Consider the following 22017-nt stretch of genomic DNA (forward strand, 5'->3'; position numbering starts at 1 on the left):
TCTTTGAAAATGGGAAGAAGCCCAGAGTATCTTACACTGGGCATTCCTTAGTTAAGCGTTGTAAGAGGAGCACCTGAATTCCTCTTTCGTTCAGTGTTACTGCTTGTGAAGTGACCTGCAGGGTCACGGAGCTCTCATCAGACAGGAAGGGAACTGATCAGAGAACACCTAATATACCTTAGATCTTTCAGACTCATTATTTCATTTTCTCCTTACAAAAATATCTGAAGTGAACAGTTTTATTTCCATTTGGCAGGTGAAGAAGCTGAGACTCAGAGAGATTAAGTAAACACTGGACCTTTCTAACCACCTAGGTAGTGATATTAAAAAGTGCCGAATTGCATTTTGACTGGTTCATACGGTAAAGTTCAGTCCTATTAGTAGAACCATTTTTTAGGTGGTGCTTTTGGTAGGTCTTACACTTTTGTTTAAGAAATAATAAACGCTGAGATAGATACCAGCCACACAGAAAATCAGGATTCTGTTCTCTTTATTATTTCTAAGATTTGCTTGATGTCTCATATGGATTGCCACTTTCTCAAGTTTCTCTAGGATTAAGCCTTAATTGTGAGGGGAGAGGGGGGAGTGTCTTCAGCTTATAGCCAGTTGAGTTCATGATCCCAGAAAATGAAGGTTTATTGTGTAAACGCTGACACCACAGTCCCTGTTGGGAACCATCCTGGCTTCTGTTTGGCGAGAGGACTTCTTGTTAACAAGAGCAATACTCAGAATCAGAGTTTCAAGTCTTTGATTACAGCAGGAGTTTATTCCAAAATGTGAGTTTGTTAGTTGTTTTTTTTTTAATCCCCTCCCAAAGAAGTGTTGGCTACAACCAGAAAGATGGAAGGCATTAAAAAAAAATACTGACAAATATAAGACAAGTATTTTGGAAGATGAAAGGCATGAATATAGTCAGATTGCCTTTTTTCTTTCATTCTTTCTTTCTTTCTTTCTTTGGTTGGGCATTTCATTGGTTCTCATTCTGGTTTTTCATTTCCTTCTATTCAGCAATCTAACATTAATCTTGTATTTTCTGTTTCTCCCCCAAGCTGACATGGATAGCCTTGAAGGTAATGACACACCCAAGTCCTCTCACAAACCATTCCACCAGAGTCACAAACCTCACACCCATCACCAGCTACAAGAAGGGGCCATTAGGATGGCACGGTCATTCAGTAGGCATACCACCCCCCCCCCCTCACCCAGCCACCTCACCACAGCACATCTATCCTCTGGGGACCACGTGGTTATGCCGTTGGAGTGGGTTTCATCAAGCAGTCTTGGGACATTTTCTTGGCCAGTGTCCATCTAAACAATCCATCCAAGATAATCACCGGGAACCCAGTGAGCCACCGAGGAAATTTACCTATTTCCCCTTGTGCTGCGCTGTGTCTGCAAGGTTCTGACCATGCAGAGCATTCAGGCCAAGGTCATGGAGACACTGTGGGATGCAGCGCCCTTGTCTTGAAAAACTTTGGGCCAAATGAAAAAATGTCAGGTGGATCAGATAAGACTCAAGAGGGTTCTCGCAGCAAGGCCCTGTGTCTGGAACGTTTTGAGAAGTCAGTTTTTGCCCCTCACTCTACCTCATACATGCAGAGAGAGACTTAGGCATAGGGATGTTCTGAGGAGCACTTGTCCCTCTCATGGTAAGTTGGCTTCTTGTGAGCAAAGCCCTCGCCTGTGACTTCTGGTCCCTAGAGTCATAGTCTAAGTGGTTAGCAATCTGGACAGAGCCTTTGCTAACATCTGCAGAGCTCTGCGTTTTTCGTGCCTGGCAGGGAAGAGGACTCATTCTCCCCGAGCCTGCCTTCGTGCCTCACTTTCCATCTCTGTGGCAGGCTGGCCGGAGGGCACAGGGACTGAGTCCCGAGTGGTCCCCGGCCCTGGGTCCACCTTCCAGGTTTCATGGCTTCACCCCTGTGTTGGGCTGACAAGCGTTAATCTTTTGCAGGTTAAAATGGCTTAAAGGTGTCAGCGTTTCATGATAAGCCTTGTATTTGGGACCTTGTAACTCAGAAATATGTCGTGTGGAACTGCTAGTTAGAAGTCAGACGCTGCCTGCTAAGTGGATTTGTGTTTGGCAGGAATTGGGAAGCATCCAAAAAGGATTAATTCAAAGTGTTTCCAAATCGGATAGGAAATATTCATTTTCAACATGTAAAGTTTTACTTCCCGGAACTTCCCTGGTGGTCCAGAGATTAAGACTCCACACTGCTAATGCAGGGGGCACGGGTTCAATCCCTGGTCGGGAACTAAGATCCCACCTGCCAAGCAGTTTGGCCAAAACAAAAAACAAACAAAGATCATAAAATTTTACTTCCTAAGTATGTTTTTTTCAACTCAAGTGTCTCAATTTATTGCTGTTGAAACTTTTTTCCAAGAAGGGTAAACGATTTTGATATTTGAGGTGTGGGAAAACACAGTTAAAGCAGTGCATTGTCTGAAGGTGACTCTTAAAGTTAACATTTCGCATTTTGGAAAGGTAGGTGGAAAGAAGCTTCATTTGCCTGTTTTATGGTGAAAGCCAGAACAGAACACGAAAAGAAAAGAGAAAAGTAGTTTTCCTTCTTGCCGTCCTCACCCGGTCGGCTTGGAGGACACCCCGCCTGCGTGGCTCCCCTTGTTACTGCTCTGCTTCTCCTTGTGCCCTCACAGTATGCACTTTACAAAAAGATGACCCAGGCTGCCATCCTGATCCAGAGCAAATTCCGGAGTTACTATGAACAAAAAAAATTCCAGCAGAGCCGGCGCGCCGCTGTGCTGATCCAGAAGTTCTACCGGAGTTATAAGAAGTGTGGCAAGAGACGGCAGGCACGCCGGACAGCAGTCATTGTACAGCAGAAGCTCAGGTGGGTGGAGATCTGGGGGCAGCCAGGAGAACCCCGGCTTGGGCGCAAGAGCAGCCCCTTGCAGACGTGCGGGTCTGTCTGTACAGGGAGCGAAGCATTCTGCAGTGATTTCCTCCCTAGCAGTCTAGAGGCTGTGTTACCGTAGAGTTATACCTGTGCCCTTTGCCCATTTTGGTCCATTTAGCTCCTGTCTCTCTCCACTCCCCACCCAATCATTCTGATACCCCACCCAGTTTCAACTTGTATCAGAACCTAGAAGGACCGCAGTTCCTACTCAGAAAGGTGTCACCCTAATACAGTCAACTGGGGCTGCCCAGGTGGCGCAGTGGTAAAGAACCTGCCTGCCAGTGCAGGAGACAAAAGAGATGTGGGTTCAATCCCTGGGTCAGAAAGATCTCCTGGAGTAGGAAATGACAACCCTCTCCAGTATTCTTGCCTGGAGAATCCCATGGACAGAGGAGCCTGGTGGGCTGCAGTCCAGGGGTCGCAGGGTTGGACACGACTGAACACACAGCACGTGGGTGCACACACAGGATCGCTGTCTGAACTGTAGCGTGTCTACATCCACGACCTGGGAAAAGTAAGTAGGGCTGAGCTATTCTCTTTTGCAGAGAGTCATAAAGAGTTGTAGCCCTGGAAAATACAATGACAAAAGTTTAGAAAACAATAGCCCAAGGACTTCCTGGTGGTCCAGTAGTTAAAACTTCACCTTCTAATGCAGGGGGTGCGGGTTTGATTCCCTGGTGAGGGAGCTAAGATCCCACATGCCTTGCAGCCAAAAAAAAAAAAAAAAAACCCATAATGTAGAAGCAATAGGGGTAACCAATTCAATTTGTTGTTGTTCAGTTGCTAAGTTGTGTCCTACTCTTTGCGACCCCATGGACTGCAGCCCACCCGGCTCCTCTGTCTTTCACTATCTCTCAGAGTTTGCTCAGGTTCATGTCAAAGGTCTCATCCTCTGCTGCCCCCTTCTCCTTTTGCCATCAATCTTTCCCAGCACCGGCATCTTTTCCAATGAGTCAGCTCTTTGGTTCTTTATTGAACAAATTCAATAAAGAGTTTTAAAATGGTCTACATCAAAAAAAAAAAAAGTCTTAAAATAATAGCCCAAAGAGAGAATGAATGTCTAAACGGAGAAAGCCCAAATACGGCGGATGAGTGTCTGTCTCATCCTGTTTTCAACAAATCGAGCTTACAAAGACTTGAGGAGTAGTGGCAGGACATCTTATTTTCAGTCCTTCCGGTGTCTCCCTTTGAGTGGTGAGAGCGTTTACACTCCCCTCCTTCCATCTCTCCCAGTGATGCCCAGACTCAAATCCACGAGATAGGCTTGTGCTGTTGGATTTGCTGCATGAACTGTTGGGTTAAAAGTTCTCTCTCACCACTGACTTGCTTTCAGCTTTCACACATGAAACTTCACAGCACTGTTCTCGTGACCGTATTTCATATTCTGGCTTTTTCAGGAGCAGTTTGCTAACCAAAAAGCAGGACCAGGCTGCTCGAAAAATAATGAGGTTTCTACGCCGTTGTCGCCACAGGTACATTCACCCTCATTTTGGCATTTTCCTCATCTAGAAGAAGGAAACCACCCTCATTGCCTTAACCACTCATAAACTCCTAGGTGAAGCTAACCGCCCGCTCGCCCCACAAGTGATCAGGCTAAAGTGACGCCAGGAGGACAGAACTCTATCTAGGGACAAAGTCGTGAGAACCCTGCTCTCTGTTCCAGACGGTGCTGTGTGTATCGAATCACGGGGGTCCTGCCAGTGTTTCTCTGTTTTGGTTCGAGGAGAACTTAGCTGCGTAGCTTTTCATTCCAGATTTTTCTTCAGCAGTGTGGTCTTCACTCTAAACCCTTGCTGTGCTAATGTGTGTCCAAACAGAAAAAACAAAGAGTTTCTCTTCTGAAGGAAAGGATGGGAAACCACGAGTACCAAGTTTTCTGATGTCGTTTCCACTGAATAACTTGTGCCCTCTGCTGGTGGTGTCAGGGCTAACACCCTCCATCAGCCGATCAATTCCCACTCTTCTGTGATGGGGAACAGGAGAGGTGGTGGGAAGGGAACTGGGCAGGAAAGGACAGGCACCTTGAGATGGGAGGTGAATTTCCAACTAGAAGTGGGCTCTGATGACTCCAGCATCTTCCTGGGGAGCCAAACCTTTCTCTCTGTTTTCCCGAGTTTGAGATGCCTTGGTGAAGACTTGGTCCTGGTCTCAGATTTCCGGGGCTGGTGAACCGCGCGCTTGTTTTCTTTACATGGGTTAATGTTCTGTCCTCACTTCTGTGACACTGGCCATCTGAGTTGTGTTCAGACGACTCTCCACATGGTTTTGTTGTTTCTCCATCCATCAGGAGCCATGCAGTTCACAGACCCAAACTTGAAAGCAAGCTCTTTGATGTCTGATTTCTTCCCTTTTAATTGTACCCAGAGCCCAAGCTGTCTGGGTGTAGTGTGACTCCTCAGAGGTTTCACTTTAGTGTTTTTCCTCCTCACATTGTCTGCTTGCTAACTTTGGCAGTATTCTAACTCTGAAACTTACTAGGGGTTACTAGGGGTTAACTGGCTACTTGTGTGCACTTTTACTTAAATTAACAAAATAATTTGTTTATATGAACACGGAAGGGAAAGTGGACAGAGCTACACATGCAGTAATAATTAAAAGGAACATTCTTTAGGATATATACGGTACTCTTTAGCCAGAATTGCTGCCAGGGCAGCTGAGGCACTTTTACCCTATTCCTCTGCAGTGCATTTGCTCTCCACCTGCGGTGATTGGGGTTCTCCCCATGATTAGCTAAGTGATGAGACATCCCGTATCAGTATTCTGAAATAGCAAGTCTTAGAAAATGCATATCAAAATATGGGGCAGGACCAGGACATAATGAAATGAATTCTCCAGGCCTTACCAAAATCAGTCTCTTCCTTATTATTTAGTCATACCTGCCTTAGAGGACTTGCAGCCAAATCGAGGAGTTGCTGTTCTTCCTTTGGTGACAATACCGAGACCTTCCCTGTGCCTTTTTCCATACATGTTCACACTCTTCTCCCTTCTTCCTCTTCCTCCCGGAAAACAAAAAGCCCAGGAGGATTCTCCCCAGCACCACTGAGTCTGTGGTTAACACTCTCACAGCAGATTTGATCTTCAAGAAAAACCCCCTCAACATTGCTCTTCCTTAAGCCACATCAAACAAATACGTTCTCAAGTTGAATTCTCCTTGTTTCTTCTGTATCCTCAAACTTTGAAAATATGCATACGTAATGCCTCTTGGGCTTCCCAGGTGGCTCAGTGGTAAACAATCCTCCTGCCAATGCAGGAGACACGGGTTCACTCTCTGGGTCGGGAAGATCCCCTGGAGGAGGACATGGCTACCCACTCCAGTATTCGTGCCTGGAGAATCCCTTGGACAGAGGAGCCTCGTGGGCCACATGGGGTCACAAAGACTAGGACACGACTGAGTTACTGAACAACCAATGCCTCCTTGGTGAATGTGAGCAAAGCTGTTCAATACAGTCCTATTTTCTTCTTCTTCTTCTTCTTTTTTTTTTTTGGCCACAACTTACTGTGTTTATATTGGATGAACTGAGAGGGTAAGAACATAAATGCCCAAAAGTGTGCTTCACGTAGGAGCCTGGGTGAAGGAATGGTTTCACTCGTTTTTAAGAGTTCTCCTTTTTCAGACTGGTAAGAAGCATTTCTTGAGGATTTTGTCTTTCTTCAGCTTTTATTTTTGCCAGGAATAACCTCATGAAGCTAACAAGAAGATTTGTTATGAAGAGAGTATCAGATTCTGGGTCTGAAGTTCTTTTCACTGTTTGGAATTAAACAATGACGTCTCTTGGCTGTTTTTGTTTTGTTTTGTTTTTTTTTTTTACTTGCCCCTTGATATTCCAGATGTTAGAAGAAATGTGCAGGCAAATTGGAGTAACCTTTGTCTACTATGCATGGTCAGTATTCACTTTCCATGCCTATATAGTCAATGGAGGAACTTGAAGAAATCCCGAAAATCTATCCTGGAAGTTTGAACTCACTTCCCCTAGAATAAATGTCACCTCATTGCTGTTCCATCCAGGTTATTGAATATTATCTTAAGAGAGACTATCATCTGTATTGTCCCTTAGAAGCATTAAAACAGGAAATTTCCTATGATGCCCTCTCAGAAAATGTAGGTAGGAAGTAGCATTGGGAGACAGCAAGTGTCCCATTTCTTAAGGATTTTGCCAAGTCATGTGACCTCAACATTTTTAGACCGAAAAATAAATTGGTGACTTTCCTACCTGCTCATTTCACATCTCCCACCACCACTCTCCTTTTCTTTCTTTCCAGAAAAAAAGGAACTACTTTATAGTCTTTTTGTTGTTATTGTTGAAATAAAGCTATTTATAAGATTTCTGTTGTGACCCTCACATGCTAATAGCTCTTTGGTGTTGTTTTACTGTCTAAAGCCCCCTGGTGGACCATAGGCTGTACAAAAGGGTGAGTGTAGCTGCCTGCTAGCCAGTTTATCTTTACCTTCCATTTTCAATATTTTGCTTTTTGCTTGCTTGCATGGGGCTGCAGCCTAGGTATGCCAGTAAAGTCTCACATCCATTTCGAATGAAATAAAGATAAAAACTAACCCTGACTACTAACACTGCTACTTTATACAACAGGAGAACAGTCACATACAGACATAGAAAAATGCATGAGCAGCTGATAGGCCCTGAAGCCACTGCAGGGCATGCTAGCACTTGGTGGGAGAAGCCTTCCGTGTGAAAAAGGTGGCTGGTGGGACAAGTTTAAATCTAAACAAGGCTGCACTAGAAGGAAATCTTAAGCAAGTGGTAATTGGTGATGAAAATAATCTGCTACATGAAATTCAACTACTTCTGTGTCGAAATTTCCAAAGCAAGAAGGCTTGCTAGGCAATGCTGATGTTTTTCTTTTAACTTATCTATTTCATATTTAGAGTTACATAGTTTCATTTTCTAACTTTCCCTTTCCCTAGTGCTAGGAGGTAAGTCAGTAGTACCCAGAGCCAAGTCAGTACCCAGAGCTGCGCTTCCTGAACCGGCCCAGTACATTCATTATCCAAAAGGGAGTGAACCCGACTTCCAACATTTGATGACAGTGCTGAAGAAAGACAGGGCGGTGTGACGTGTCTGAAATCTGTACATTCTATATTACAGTCCCGAGTGGATGTTCCAGGAAAATTTGTGTTTTAAAGAAATGATAGCGGTAGTTCAGTGGACCTGTGAGATTTTTAGAATCTGATGCTGATTTGTAAGTATGCAGACATGACTATAACAAATCTTTGTTGTTATCGTTCAGTTGCTAAATCATGTCCAACTCTTTGTGAGCCCATGAACTGCAGCATGCCAGGCTTCCCTGTCCTTTACTATCTCCTGGAGTTTGCTCAAACACATCTTAAGTTATAATAAAGGATGTAGTGGGCAGAAAACTGTTTTTTAAAAGCCAGAAATTGAATTCACCAAAATCAGACTTGAATTTACGTTAACTAGGCAACTTTTGTCCTAGAGATAGTCTTAAGATGCATTTAAAAATCTAACATGGCAGAAAAAATAAAACTTGGCAGTTACCTCTATCAACTACATCCAACATCCTCCCTTCTTACCTTACGCTAGCACTGTATTTAATCATTTACAAGATTTCTGAGAAAAGATTGTGCTTCAAAAATTCCCAAACTTCTAATGTCTCTGGAGATGTTATTTCCCATATAACCACATTTGTGTTGATGCTAATATTTATTTATTATATTTTAATCTAAACATTAAAAGGCCTTTTAATTAAAAGGCCAGGTAATAAATGTCTGTTGCAATATAGCAGTTCCCCTTATCCAAGGGGGACACACACCACGACCCCGGTGGATGCCTAGTGGATGGGTAGTACCAGACCCTAAACATGCATATGTATATACTGTGTTTTCGCCTGTACTGACAGGCAGTTCACATGTACAGCATGGGTGTGCTGGACAAAAGGGTGATTCACGTCCCAGGCAGGACCATGTGGGGCAGTGTGAGATTTTATCACGCTACTCAGACAGCACACAATTTAAAACTGATGAATTGTTTATTTCTGGAGTTTTCCATTTAATATTTTCAGACCACAGTTGACCTGTGGGCAGCTAATACCTTGGAAAGCAAAACCATGGATAAGGAGAGGACCACTGTATGTAGTTCTGCCATTGAAGCATGAGAACAGCCACAGACAGTTCCATCAGTGGGTAGTCATGGCTGTATTCCAATAAAGCTTTATTTACACACATGTGCATTGGGCTGTATTTGGTCCACAGGCTGTAGTTTGCTGACCTAGGGTGACAAGAGAATTGAGTTTTTATTGTTCTTCCTAAGTTAAGATCCCAGGTGGCTCAGTGGTAAAGAATCTGCCTGCCAGTGCAGGAGACTTGGGTTCAGTCCCTGGATCAGGAAGATCCCCTGGAAAAGGGAATAGTGACCCATTCCAGTATTCTTGCCTGGAGAGTCCCATGGGCAGAGGAACCTGGCAGGCTATAGTCCATGGGGTCACGAAGAGTTGGACACAACTGGATAACTAATATATAATATATATATATTCCTGTAAAAAGTTGACACTGAAGGAGAAATTTGTTTTAAAAAATGTAAAACAGCTACATGCCATTGTAAATTTAACTAGTCAGAGCTCTCTAGAATTAGGCAGTTGCTTACAGTTAAATTATTTCAGGTCCCATGTCGGGGAGCCGGCTCAGAGATTTGAGCAGATTCCTCTGTGTTTGAAACACAAGAGAAAAATGGAACACAAATCTCCATTTCTCTCTTTTTCTATTCCCTCTCACTCTCTGCATACAATAGATAATATCTCTTTCCATTAAAAAAATAAAAAAAAACTCGCAAGAGAACAGATGCATGCCCTAGTATTCAATTCAATTACAAGTGGTAGTATCTTGCATGTTCTATGCAATTTATATAGTTCGCTGTAAGGATCCAACAGTTTAGTAAAAGCGGTTGCTTATGCAGTTTTGAAGCTTGTTAGGGTCTGGTATGTTAATTATCCTTTTTAAGAGTACATTTTCTAGAAGTGCTTTTCCATGCCAACCAGAGTCCCCACCTTCATTTCCTGAACGCCTGTTGCATTTTGCTGTGAGTTCCTAAAACTCCTTCTCATGCATGAAAACTTGGAATTTCATAACACCCCCATCCCTCTCGGTCTTAGGGGGCTGGAGAGAGAGGAACTCAGAAGCTCTCAGGTTCCCTCCAATGTGGTTATTTTTCTCTAACATGAATTCCCAGGTGACTCAGTGGTAAAGAACCTGCCTGCAATGCAGGAGACGCAGGTTCAATCCCTGGGTCAGGAACGTCCCCAGGAGAAGGAAATGGTGACCCACTCTAGTATTCTCGCCTGAGAAATCCCATGGACGGAGGAGCCTGGTGGGCTACAGTCCATGGGGTCACAAAAGAGTCGGACATGACTGAGCAACTAAACAGCTTGAAACGAGGAACAGCTTATCTGTGTCTTGTCTAATTCCCAGTAGGATCTCGTGTCCTCTCTGTCCACTGGAGAAGTCAGGATGGCCCTTCCTCTGAGAGTCCCTGAGTTGAAGTCCCTTGGGAGGCAGGGCTTTCTCTGGGGAGAATTTATATTCCTGGAGTTTATGCCAAAGAAGATAATATACTTACTAATGTATAAAGTACACCATAGTTAAGACATTTAAGGTTTACGTATTCAGAGATAATTTGAAAAGTGAAAGAATGAAATTTCATGGTATAGTGTATATAAAAGGCAGTTTGACCCCAACTGCTAAATTAATGAAGGAGAAAGATATATAAAGGGAAGTGATGTCAGCCATCAAAATTGGGAGCCAGTAAGCTAATTCCAGCAGCTGAGCAATCAGAAAATACCCATTCAAATTATCAGTCTTAGGGAAAGCTAAGAAAAAGCACCAAATGGTCTTCGCTGAATCTAGCTCATTTTCACTTAAGTCTTTCCTCCAGACTTTGCCCCTAATTTATCCAGTAACTTAAAATGGAATCATCCAAATCCTAATGCCGTCAGAGGAATTTGTTTTGTCTTGGACACAATAACTATCTGTTTGAGAAAGCATTAAACACAGATATTTGAGTCAACAGTTTTAATTATTATTTTCTTAGTTCATTGAGGTGTGATACAACTTCAGTAAATGGCTGAAGGATTGCTAAGCTTGAAGAAATTTTTTAGTGCACAGGCTGAAAATAATTCTGCATTCCAGTTGGATTTTGAGTGTCTCAAACAGGGTGTTATTCAGTGTTACAGCAGAAAAACCAGAATGCCTCAGATGAAAAAGAAAATAGAAAACAGCTGAATTACCTAACAGGTTTATTCTGAAGGTATTGAGACTAAAATATAAATTGCCTTAGACAAATTTTTTCTTTCCCTGATGAGATCAGATTTCTGCAAGAGAGCCTAATAACCTGTTATAATCCCTGCAGGTATTGTAAACAGCAGGACCCCCGGTATTGAAATAACCAATTTCTTATAAATTGCTGGCCTAGCTACCCATGTTCAGTAAAGGTGGGTGAAACCATGCAACTGGAAGGAAAAGAGCCCTGATTGGGAGAAGAAGAAATAACACTTTCTGATCACAAATTTTTAAACAACAGGTTTTCTATTTGACAGCTGGGTTTCCAAACACTTAACCAGATGCTGCTAGTTAACTTGGTAAGTAGCGTTGACAGCACAGATTCTTGAGAAGAGCAGTCAAGCCAAATATCTGCAGTGGGTCACTAGCAAGTTCTGCAGGTCACACATAGACTTTGTGTGTGGTTCTCCACTTTCGTCCAAAGGGCAGCTCTCTAACAATGCCTGCGAGTGAGCGGTTTAATTAAGGAGAAGTGTCTGTCAGCAACTCGGATGTCTCACTTCTCTAGTTAAACGTGACGTTAGGTGAATTTCCAAGTGGCCCAGTCGGCTCAGGGAGGAGTGAGAGATGAAGGTGGGACGTGGCATCTCATTAAAATCTCCAAAGTAATTTTGTCTTACTTGCCTCTTTTAGGAAATGAATCTTTTGGGAACACAGTGGTGTGTGTTACATTGCAGACAACATGCTCTGTGTTGTTCTTATTGGGCGTCTCTGTCTTTTTCATTTTGCAATCCAAATGAGGTATCCGGAAAATGGCAAGACCTCTCTTTTCCTAATCCCCCCCACGAGCTATTGCAGCTCTCAGAACAACAGGTAACTAAGCAGAAAGCCGCCTCTGGCTGCCCTGTACATTTCTGACGTCCAGCATTGCAAGAATATACCTGCCAAGATCCACTGACTCATGACACATTTCCCTGGCTGAGCATCACCAAGTAGATGTAATGAAGCCGCTTTGCCTAATGCTTTACCCATGGAGCCATTGTTTGCTATGAGTTTCTGAAGCAGGCCTACTTCATTTATCCATAATGATCATGGGACGTCTGATGGACAGAAACCCCTTGGGCTTCTGCTGGCTTTCAGTGCTATTGCTTTTCTTCCTCACTTCAGTGCATTACAGCGCAACGCAGTTTGGGTTGAGACTGAAGCAATATCCTAAAGTGATTATTTTCAGCCTAGAATGTTTGGGGGGGTAATCTCAGTGTTGTCTTTAATTTTAATAGCTGTCTGATCGCAGGCCAAAGTCTTACTCTTCTAATTACTGTATAAGTCCAAGCCAGTAACACGAGGACCATTTCCCAAGTTATGGGTGCAAAGTTCAGATGCGTGGTCCTGGCAGCTCTCCTTAGAGTAGCAATCTCCTTGTACCTGCAGAAGCTACAGTTTCTATCTATATGGTTGTCTTCACAATCTCAAGGAAGACTGCTTTGCTTGTCTTCCATGCAAGGAAATTTAGAAGTAAGTGTAATTATCACAGGCCTTGTTTTTTTTTTTTAACATGGAGATTATTAAATTCATTTCTTTCCTCGACCTGAATGAGTCTAACACTTGTAATTCTTTAAGAGAACGCAAAACTTAGTAACCCTTAGTTGAGTTTGTGTAATATAATGTAACCAAAGGTTATTGGACATCTGTATTCTCAGTTCTGCAGATGTGGTGATTTGATATCTGTATTCTCAGTTCTGCAGATGTAGTCTTGGACATCTGTATTCTCAGTTCTGTATTTGTGGTGACTTGGACATCTGTCAGTTCTGTATGTGATGACTTGGACATCTGTATTCTCAGTTCTGTAGACGTGATGACTTGGACATCTGTATTCTCAGTTCTGTATTTGTCGTGACTTGGACATCTGTATTCTCAGTTCTGTATGTGATGACTTGGACATCTGTTTTCTCAGTTCTGTAGATGTGACTTGACATCTGTATTCTTAGTTCCTTATGTGGTGACTTGGACATCTGTATTCTCAGTTCTGCAGATGCAGTGACTTGGACATCTGTATTCTCAGTTCTGTAGATGTGATGACTTGGAAATCTGTATTCTCAGTTCTGTAGATGTGATGACTTGCACATCTGTATTGTCAGTTTTGTAGACGTGATGACTTGAACATCTATATTCTCAGTTCTTTTTGTGATGACTGGGACATCTGTATTCTCAGTTCTGTAGATGTGATGACTTGAACATCTGTATTCTCATTTCTGTAGATGCGGTGACTTGGACGTCTGTATTCTCAGTTCTGTAGGTGGGGTGACTTGGACATCTATATTCTCAGTTCTGTAGACATGATGACTTGAACATCTGTGTTGTCAGTTCTGTAGACATGATGACTTGGTTATGTGGTGACTTGGACATATGTATTCTCAATTCTGTATGTGATGACTTGGACATCTGTATTCTCAGTTTCAGTTCTGTAGATGTGATGACTTGGATATCTGTATTGTCAGTTCTGTAGACATGATGACTTGGATGTCTGTATTCTTAGTTCTATAGACGTGATGACTTGGACATCTATATTCTCAGTTCTTTATGTGATGACTTGATATCTGTATTCTCAGTTCTGTAGATGTGACTTGGACATCTGTATTCTCAGTTCTGTAGATGGGGTAACTTGGACATCTGTATTCTCAGTTCTGTATGTGATGACTTGGACATCTGTATTCTCAGTTCTGTAGACGTGATGACTTGAACATCTGTATTCTCAGTTCTGTAGGTGTGATGACTTGAAATCTGTATTGTCAGTTCTGTAGATGTGATGACTACAGTTACTGAAATTTCAAGTATATTTCCAATTTCAAAAATTCTGCTCTTCATTTGCCAAGTTTTCACACTGCAAAGAAGCTCATAATATAGGCAGGATCAATGAAACTAGCTCCATCAATTGATTTTGGTTTTGGTCTATAAAAATGATCTTTTCCCTCCACTGAATTGTTCAGTTGTTCTTTAATGTCATGTGACTACAGTGTTTGTAAGACACAGTAGTTGTAACTGATGGATAGAAAAATATCTTATAAGTTTTTTTATAAAATGACAAGCAGAGATCATTATTATGAAGGAAACACATACTCGTTGTAGTGCATTCTGGAAATACAAATAAGCAAGGGATATCACCCAGAAATAATAACTGTTAAACTTTCATTGTACATCCTTTTCATGGTAGAAGTATTTTCAATTAACCTGTGCCTTTTAGTTCACGTCTTGAATGAGTGAGACAAGGCAGACACAAATTTCTGTGACTATTTGAAATACTCTGGTTTGAAACATCTAACTCTCGGAATTTATTAACAAAAATCCTTGTATCAGAAGTTGTTCTCATTCACTTCAGTGAATATAAGTGTTTTCAGGTATTTTGGGGAGTCAGCCTAACATTCAAACATACTTTATCCAATTGACATTTGATTTAAAGCAAAACAAAACAAAAAATTAGGCACCACGGTCTTACCCTAATAACCTATCCTTGAGTCACATAAACCTCCATTTATGATCTCAGTAGAGCAGACTGTAAAAGCCACTTCTAGGGGTATGTTAGCAATCAACATGCTCAGGAAATTGGTAAATGAAGCTAACAGTCCTCGGCTGCCCTGATTCTTAGACCCATTCCTTTCACTTTTCAGATCTGCTTCAGATCCATGTGTACATTTTACATGGAGCTATTTTTCACTCTAAAACACTGTAATAAAATCAACACATAGTTTTATAAAGGATGGCATCTTAGAATTGAGAAAAGGGAGTTGTCATCAGTTTCAACATTGTACTCATCCATGCCCCAGGAAATTTCTAAATGCATGTTTTCTGTACAGACTTTGGAAAAGACAAATAAGAATTGGGTTTAAACATTTATTCTTTGTTGCTGTTGCCCTGAGGTACTGCTCGAGGCATCAGAGTGGAGGAGTGAAGCCAGATAAATCTGGCTTCAAATCGCCATTCTGCCATTTGTTAACTATTACATATAATTGGGCAGGCTGCTCAATTCTGCAAATCTCAGGTTCTCTATTTACAAATTGGAGAAGATGGTGAGGTTGTGAGGACTAAATAAGGTAAAACACACTAAGGATCTCATCAAGCTTTTGGAACGTGCATTCTCTTCCTTTTTTGCTAATTTCTCCTTTAACAATTTCCTTTTAAAAAATGCCTACGCCATTTAATTCGTTTTGATGTTTTGTATTTGTAACACAAGCAGACTGTGAAAACTGTACCGTGAAACTAATTCTCCATTGGAATTCAGTAGTTCGGAAAGCCTAGAAAATATATCTGGAAATAGGAGTGTCTCATTTTTCCTAAGTTGATAATTGTGGTCATTCTGTGTGTGGACATGCAACTCTCTTTAACTTAATGGTGTGTGAAGCCATCACTAGTTTCATAGCACTATATTTACATAGTAACTTTAAAACCTTAGTTGACATTTTAATTAGCTCAAAAAGAAACTAGCAAAAAAAAAAAAAAAAAGCCGCAGAAACAAATGTGACCATTTAAAAAAAATTTGCAGTATACCCACATGACCAGCTGATTACAGATTTTTGGTGTGAACATTTGTTCTAAAACATTTCTGGTCTATAATTCAGTTCCTTTTTAGTTCATCCCAATGATGAACTTAAGGTTTGTACAGTGGGACTTCCCTGGTGCTCCAGTGGCTAAAGACCCGAGCCTGACTCTGCATTTCCATTGCAGGGAACCTGGGTTCCATCCCTGGTCAGGAAGCCTAGATCCCGCATGCTGGGCTGTGTGGCCAAAAAATAAAAATATAAAAACTTGAAGACTTTACTTAAAGGAAAAAAAAAAAAAGATTTGTAAAGCCTTCCTGTTCCCACTAGAGAAATTGTGAATGGAGATCTTTGTGTTTATGCTCTCAGGTTTTGAGTTCAGGGTTCTTTCAATCCTAGAAGTCTCACCAGTGATGGAGTTTCTGTTGCACATTTGTGAATGAGTCCTGTGCTAGTGCAGAAGTCAGGTGTCGTATCCGAAGTAGCATGCACATTTTGCGGTAATTCGGCAAGGAGGTCTGCACAAGTATGGGTACATTGCATGCCCAGAAGGAAAGGTGGCATCGGTGCATGCCTTGCATTCTTCAAGCCAGAGGACTGTTAGTATAGATACTGCATGTTTAAAAATTGAACACAGAATATGGCATGTTTCAATTTTTAAAAAGCCATTTATTTATCAAGTATGCATGTCCAAAACTAGGGACCTATAATGATGTGTATTTTTGTACTGCAGTATGACCCAGAGTACCCAAAAATTTAATAATCCATCATGTACTTAATCATAAAGTTCAAATGATACCTGGATGCAGTTGTGAATACAGCAGGGTATTCTAAGTGTACCTGTTAAGAAAGAAGGCTTTCATAGTTTCGAAGATACACTGTTTGAGCAAACTGGGCTTGGTATATTGAGTAAATAAATCAGACAAAGAAGTATGTTTTCAAACATTATAATTCTTTCTGGTGATGATAAAATGACAAAGCTTTTTTTCTGAAAGAGAGCATCTTCTCTTTGAAGAGATCATATCAACTTGACAGAATACTCAGAAATGATTCTGCTTGGAGGTGGTAAATATAATTTTCTTCAATCGCTATTATAGCACACATGCCATTTCATTGAATGCCAACCTCAGTAGAGCCATAACTTATTACTGGTTTTTCAAAATGTTTTCTTTCCACTTGAGCATTCTCTAGAAAGGAAACTAACAGTTGCCTTAAAATAAAATTTAAACTTACCCATATAACTCAAGATAACAGGAGAGGCCCTTCTCTTAGAGAATGAGAAAACGGTATTTGGGAATTAGCTCTGTACAGGACCATATTGGGTAAACAAATTTTTTTTCTTTTCATACTATTGAGGTAGAGTGTATGTGTCTAGAGAAACTGCTGCTTCTGTGTGGCTAAGATCATCCTCTCACACCCATTTTTAGTAAACAAATGTTACCACAGGCCATGCAGTGCTGCAAACAACCTATGACTTAACACAGCGCACACTGACTTCAGAAGTTAGACCCTAAAGTCACACTTGCCTTTGACCAATCCAATAGTCAGGCAAGCTCTTAGTTATCTGACAATAAAGAGAAATATATTCTTTAGCTTAGAACCACTTTCCCAGGTCCCCATATGCATCAGGTGGCCATATTCATTCAAAAGCCAAGGCAAATTTTTATATTAAAAAATTTCAACTGAAGGCAGTCAGCAACAAATAATTTGCTGTGAACTTTCCCTGACTATTTATAGCAATTTAAATTTGTTTACCACCACACATTTGATAAACAGAACGAAGTACCTTATTGGTATTGCACCCTGGTGCTGTCTGCCCAGGGGCACCGGGGGAAGTGACCCAAACATCTTTTAAAGCTCCAATGTGGAATGGGAGGAAAGTAAACAATTCTGAAAATCAGAAAGACTGAACAATACCTGGGCAAAATCAGAGTTGTACAGGGGAGCCCATCAGGTTCAAGATAGATCAGGATCTTGAGTCTGTGAGCAAAGCAAGAACTCGTGCCCTAGGTACATCAAAAGCTAATGAACAAACGTGTGTGCAGTCTCCCTAGCTTGCATCCTATGGAATCACAGGGCATTCATGGGGGTTGACCAGGCTAAAAAGAGCTATTTGACCAATTAACTTCTAGAAGGAGCACATTATTGTTAGACTTGATTTAATGCTTTCAACTTTGGTTTTGCTTTGTGTTTAGAGCTCTTGATATAGAGGAGAGTTTCAGGAAGGCTGCAGTCTTCCACTTGAATATTTTCCCCAGCAATTTCACAGGAGTTTCCTTAGCCATCAGTCCTCAGAGGGGTTTTTGTCTTGGCTTTTCACTTCCTAGGGAAATGGCCACACCCTTTCCTTTATCTGGTGACAATTTCACTCTATAGTTATCACCTGGTATTTTGTTTTGTTTCTCTTCCAGAGTGAAAGAATTGAAAAAGGCCAAGGAACTTGAAGACATACAACAGCATCCCTTAGCAATGTGACACTGCTTTTCAGACTGTTTTCATTTCTGTTTTTAGCAGAGACATGCAACAACACGCACATGCACACACACACACACACAAACACACACACACACACATACACATAATCCCTCTGCAGTTTTGGGGAGATCAGCTGCAGGATTTTAACAGGAATGTTTTGGTCATTGCATTTGCACTTTCATGGACAACTTTTAATTTGATCAGCAAGACATCTTGGAACTCAATCTTCTGTTGGATCATGGGCAAACAAGACACCACGAGGAATCGAAAGAGGCTTTCCTCCTCTTAGGAAGAAGCCGTCTTCCTTCTCACATAGGGCTGTATTCAAACATCGTGTGGAACTGTACAAATATTTATACCAAAAATATAGATAAGAAAAGGTGGGGATGCACTAGCAACGAAGAGAATGCTGTTCCTGCACCTGTCAGTTATTTCCAAGAAGCTGAATTTTGGGGATTGATTCTCAGTGGAGGGCTTAGATCATACAAATCTTTATTGGGTCCGTGTGTTCTCATTTCCTTCACTGTGTTTATTTGATCTTAATTTGTTTGTCTGTTTGCGTTTCAATCTCTACAGCACACTTAATGCAACTTTTAAAAATCTGCAGGTTTTTAGTGTTTTGTGGAAGTTTGCAGAGGGGGCGGGTGCGTGGTACACGGGTAACGCATGGGAAGTGACGAGGAACAGCGAACAGAGTTTAAATTTATTTTCTTGTCCCCACCACCTCCCAAGAACCTGCGAGGAGAGTCATCATCTTATCCCTTTTCTCATGTTCAGCACTTTAATTTTTTTGCCTTACTTTCTTGTGCAATGAGAATTACTTAAAGAGTTGGTAAAGCATGTAGCTTTTTTTAGTAGCCTTGGAAACTGTAGTCATTCTAAGGAATCATGAACCTTGCCTGGACATTTGCCACCTAAAAGATCAGTGTGGTGCTGCGTTCTGGCCAGTAAATTCCATATTTTTGGCTATATCTCATCCAACCTGAGCAGTTTCTGTGTATATATAGAAGGTAGAAATGGAAAGTGAGAAAATATTTGAAAGGGATTATATTAATTGCTAAATATTTTATTCACAAAGGTCAATAACATGGCAAGATAAAATTATTTGTATAGTTTTGTCTGAATGAGCGAGAAAAAAATGTGGATGTATTGTTTGTATATATTGTATATATTAAAACAAAGAGATATGTGCATGAAATCAAGAAAAAGAAATGAAAAAAGCAAAGCATTAGTGGCTATGGTCTGTAAAATGAAAAAAAAAACTTTATTTCACTATAAGAGTACTTTATTTTAAATGTTCTTTAGAAGAACATTTTGCTAAAGCATGACTAAACTGCAAAAAAAAAAAAAAAAAGAGCTACTGTATTAAGACTTAGGAAAAAAAGGCAGAGTAACATTACTTAAAAAAGGATATGTTTACATTTAATTTTGGCTACCAGGAGTTTATTTTATTTTATTTAAAAGATTTTTTTGCCAATGGTGCCAAGTAATGTGAATGCTGATATCGCTTAAGAAAATTAAGTTACTTTTGCTAAACAGATAATCATTAAGATGAATCAGTATATAGCTTAACACCATCCACTCACTCCAACAAAGAACACTTAGAATGGTCAAAACATGACAAAAGAAATAGGATGAAAAATAGAAAAATATCTCACGTTTTCATATCTCCTGCTGGAAATCAGAAAATGTAATAAAAATTGCACACAAAATAACTACAAATTAAAAGGATGCAAACTGGTCTCGTAGGAATGTCATGGTATATTACTATTTCCACATAATGAGGAGCCAAAGAAATCTGATGCTTTTTAACAATTCAACTACTAATGTTAAATTGAGAGAATCAAGTTCGCACTTGCTGATGCCAGTTTAAAATTCCCAGGTTAAGTTTCAGGATCAGTTGGTGTAAAGCTGAGAGAATAGTTTTGGTGTTTTTTTTTCCCTTGGTTCTGGCTGCCAACTGTAAGTGAAAACTCAAGGCTTGTTGTGAAGCCTAAAAATATTCACAAATCAGCTTTTAAACTGGTGTCTTAGAAGGAAGGTAGATACAAAAAGATTGTGGTAACAACTGGGGTCAGTGCTCTTGGTGCCTTTTCTATAATTGTACTTGTTTTTTAATTACTTCCTTTCACTGCCAACCTCGAATTACTGTACAGTATATGTCTTACTGCTTGTGATCAGCTTTGACAACGGTGACAGCCCCACCACTAGCAGCCACCTGTACATTTGTAAACTGACCTGACTCAATTTTGTTTTTAAATGTGTGGGTTTTGTTGCAACTGTTGCAGTTCCCCCAAATACCCATTATTTTCCCACAATTTGACCTACAGGAGGACACTGAGTAATTTACAAACACACAATTGCATTCATAAATGGGAAGAGAATGTGAAAGCCAGCTCTTTCAGAATATCCTTTAGTAATACTGAATTTAGGGACGTTTATTCCATTGTGGCACAAATAGCCGATCTGACAGGAGTAATGACCTCAGTGGATTTGCTTTAACCCTCACTTTTTTTTTTTTTAATGTCTCAACATGCTACATTATTAGCTGAGTAAGCTAGATAATCTGGAAGATAAAAGACTGACATAGGAGCGTTCTTACGGAGAGGATAGAAGTAGGTTCAGAACCTACCAATGTCATCTACCAGTACAACTGTGAATCCCAGGTGAGGTACAAATGCACTTCCACTGAAATGAAACATTTCTGACCGCTTTTTCTTGTTTGTGAATCTTACTTTTGAATATAAGATGATAGGTAAGCGCAGCTTTCTTGGATAATCTGAATTCCCAAGTGCCAGGAGTAGGATCTCATTATAAAATTAATAGCTAATCTTATTCTGTCTCCTGATGATTTAATTGCTACACTTGTTACCCATTTGAAATCAGCTGTACTGTGTGAACGAAATCGAGACAATAACTCGAACCCCTCTCTGGCTGCACGGTCGCTTATGGCAGTTCCACACAGTAGTTGGCGCCCAATGGGGGGTCCCTGAGACTTGCATGTAAAACTAGTCTAGATGTCTTCTTTTTTGTAAGTTTTATTTTTGTAATTGTGCATGTAAAGCATCATTGAATCAATGGATCTGTTGAAGAACTCAGCTGCTGGAAACCATGCAAAATGTTTTGAATTGCCCTTAAAATATGGAAAATGTTTTCTGAATGCTTTATATTCTTTCTGCTGTAAATTAAAAATGAAGAAAATTTCCCCATACTATGTGTGTGTTGCTTTAACTTCACCTGATACTGAAATCCAAGGTGATCAGCAGGTTTTAAACCTTACAAAATCATTTCAAATAGTTCCTTCTATCTTGATGCAGTGTTTTGACATGGAATGCTACATAGTTTCAGATCTGTCCAGGAAAGAGAACATTCCTTAATAGAGCCACTGTTCCTAGAACATTTGCTTGTCCACTATTGGATTCAAGGAGGATCTCAAAGAGCTTTAGATTATGTGTATATTATGTGTATACATCTATCAATATTCACTGTCCTTGAGTTATTGATACCTTCTCAGGCACCTCTCAGCCTAAGTGCACTTACGGGAAAGAACACGGATTGAAATTCACCTTTTCAGTTAAAGCCCTCTGACTTTTTAAAAATGCACCTTTCAGCTGACTACTAAGCCCAGCCTTCTTTTCTGGAACCCTGGCATCAGTCTCCTTCCCTTTCACTGCAGAAACTCAAGTCCCTGGTGGTCCCTCTTCCATCTAAACCATTCTGGAGCTGCTGTCAGACAAGTTTTGCATCATAGATCACCCAGTTTCATGAAGCCTCAGTGATTTCTAGAGCCCACTGCACTGAAATGATATTCTCCTTTCTTGTTTATTTTCACTCTCTACTCAAGTCT

General features: G+C 40.8%; 1 protein-coding gene across 2 annotated transcripts in view; it reads left to right on the top strand.

Moving 5' to 3' along the window:
* LOC102287225 (calmodulin-binding transcription activator 1) overlaps positions 1-21375 on the top strand; it is a 909062-nt gene extending 887687 nt beyond the window's left edge. For both annotated transcript variants that reach the window (XM_070385162.1, XM_070385163.1), the window contains 3 exons: positions 2659-2852; positions 4316-4390; positions 18107-21375. In XM_070385162.1, coding sequence (XP_070241263.1) covers positions 2659-2852; positions 4316-4390; positions 18107-18170 — 333 coding nt within the window. In that variant the 3' untranslated portion in view covers positions 18171-21375. The remainder of the gene's footprint in view (positions 1-2658; positions 2853-4315; positions 4391-18106) is intronic.
* Positions 21376-22017: the final 642 nt, after the last annotated feature.

The sequence above is a fragment of the Bos mutus genome, chromosome 16 (assembly GCF_027580195.1).
Source record: "Bos mutus isolate GX-2022 chromosome 16, NWIPB_WYAK_1.1, whole genome shotgun sequence".
NCBI classification, from domain to species: Eukaryota; Metazoa; Chordata; class Mammalia; order Artiodactyla; family Bovidae; genus Bos; species Bos mutus.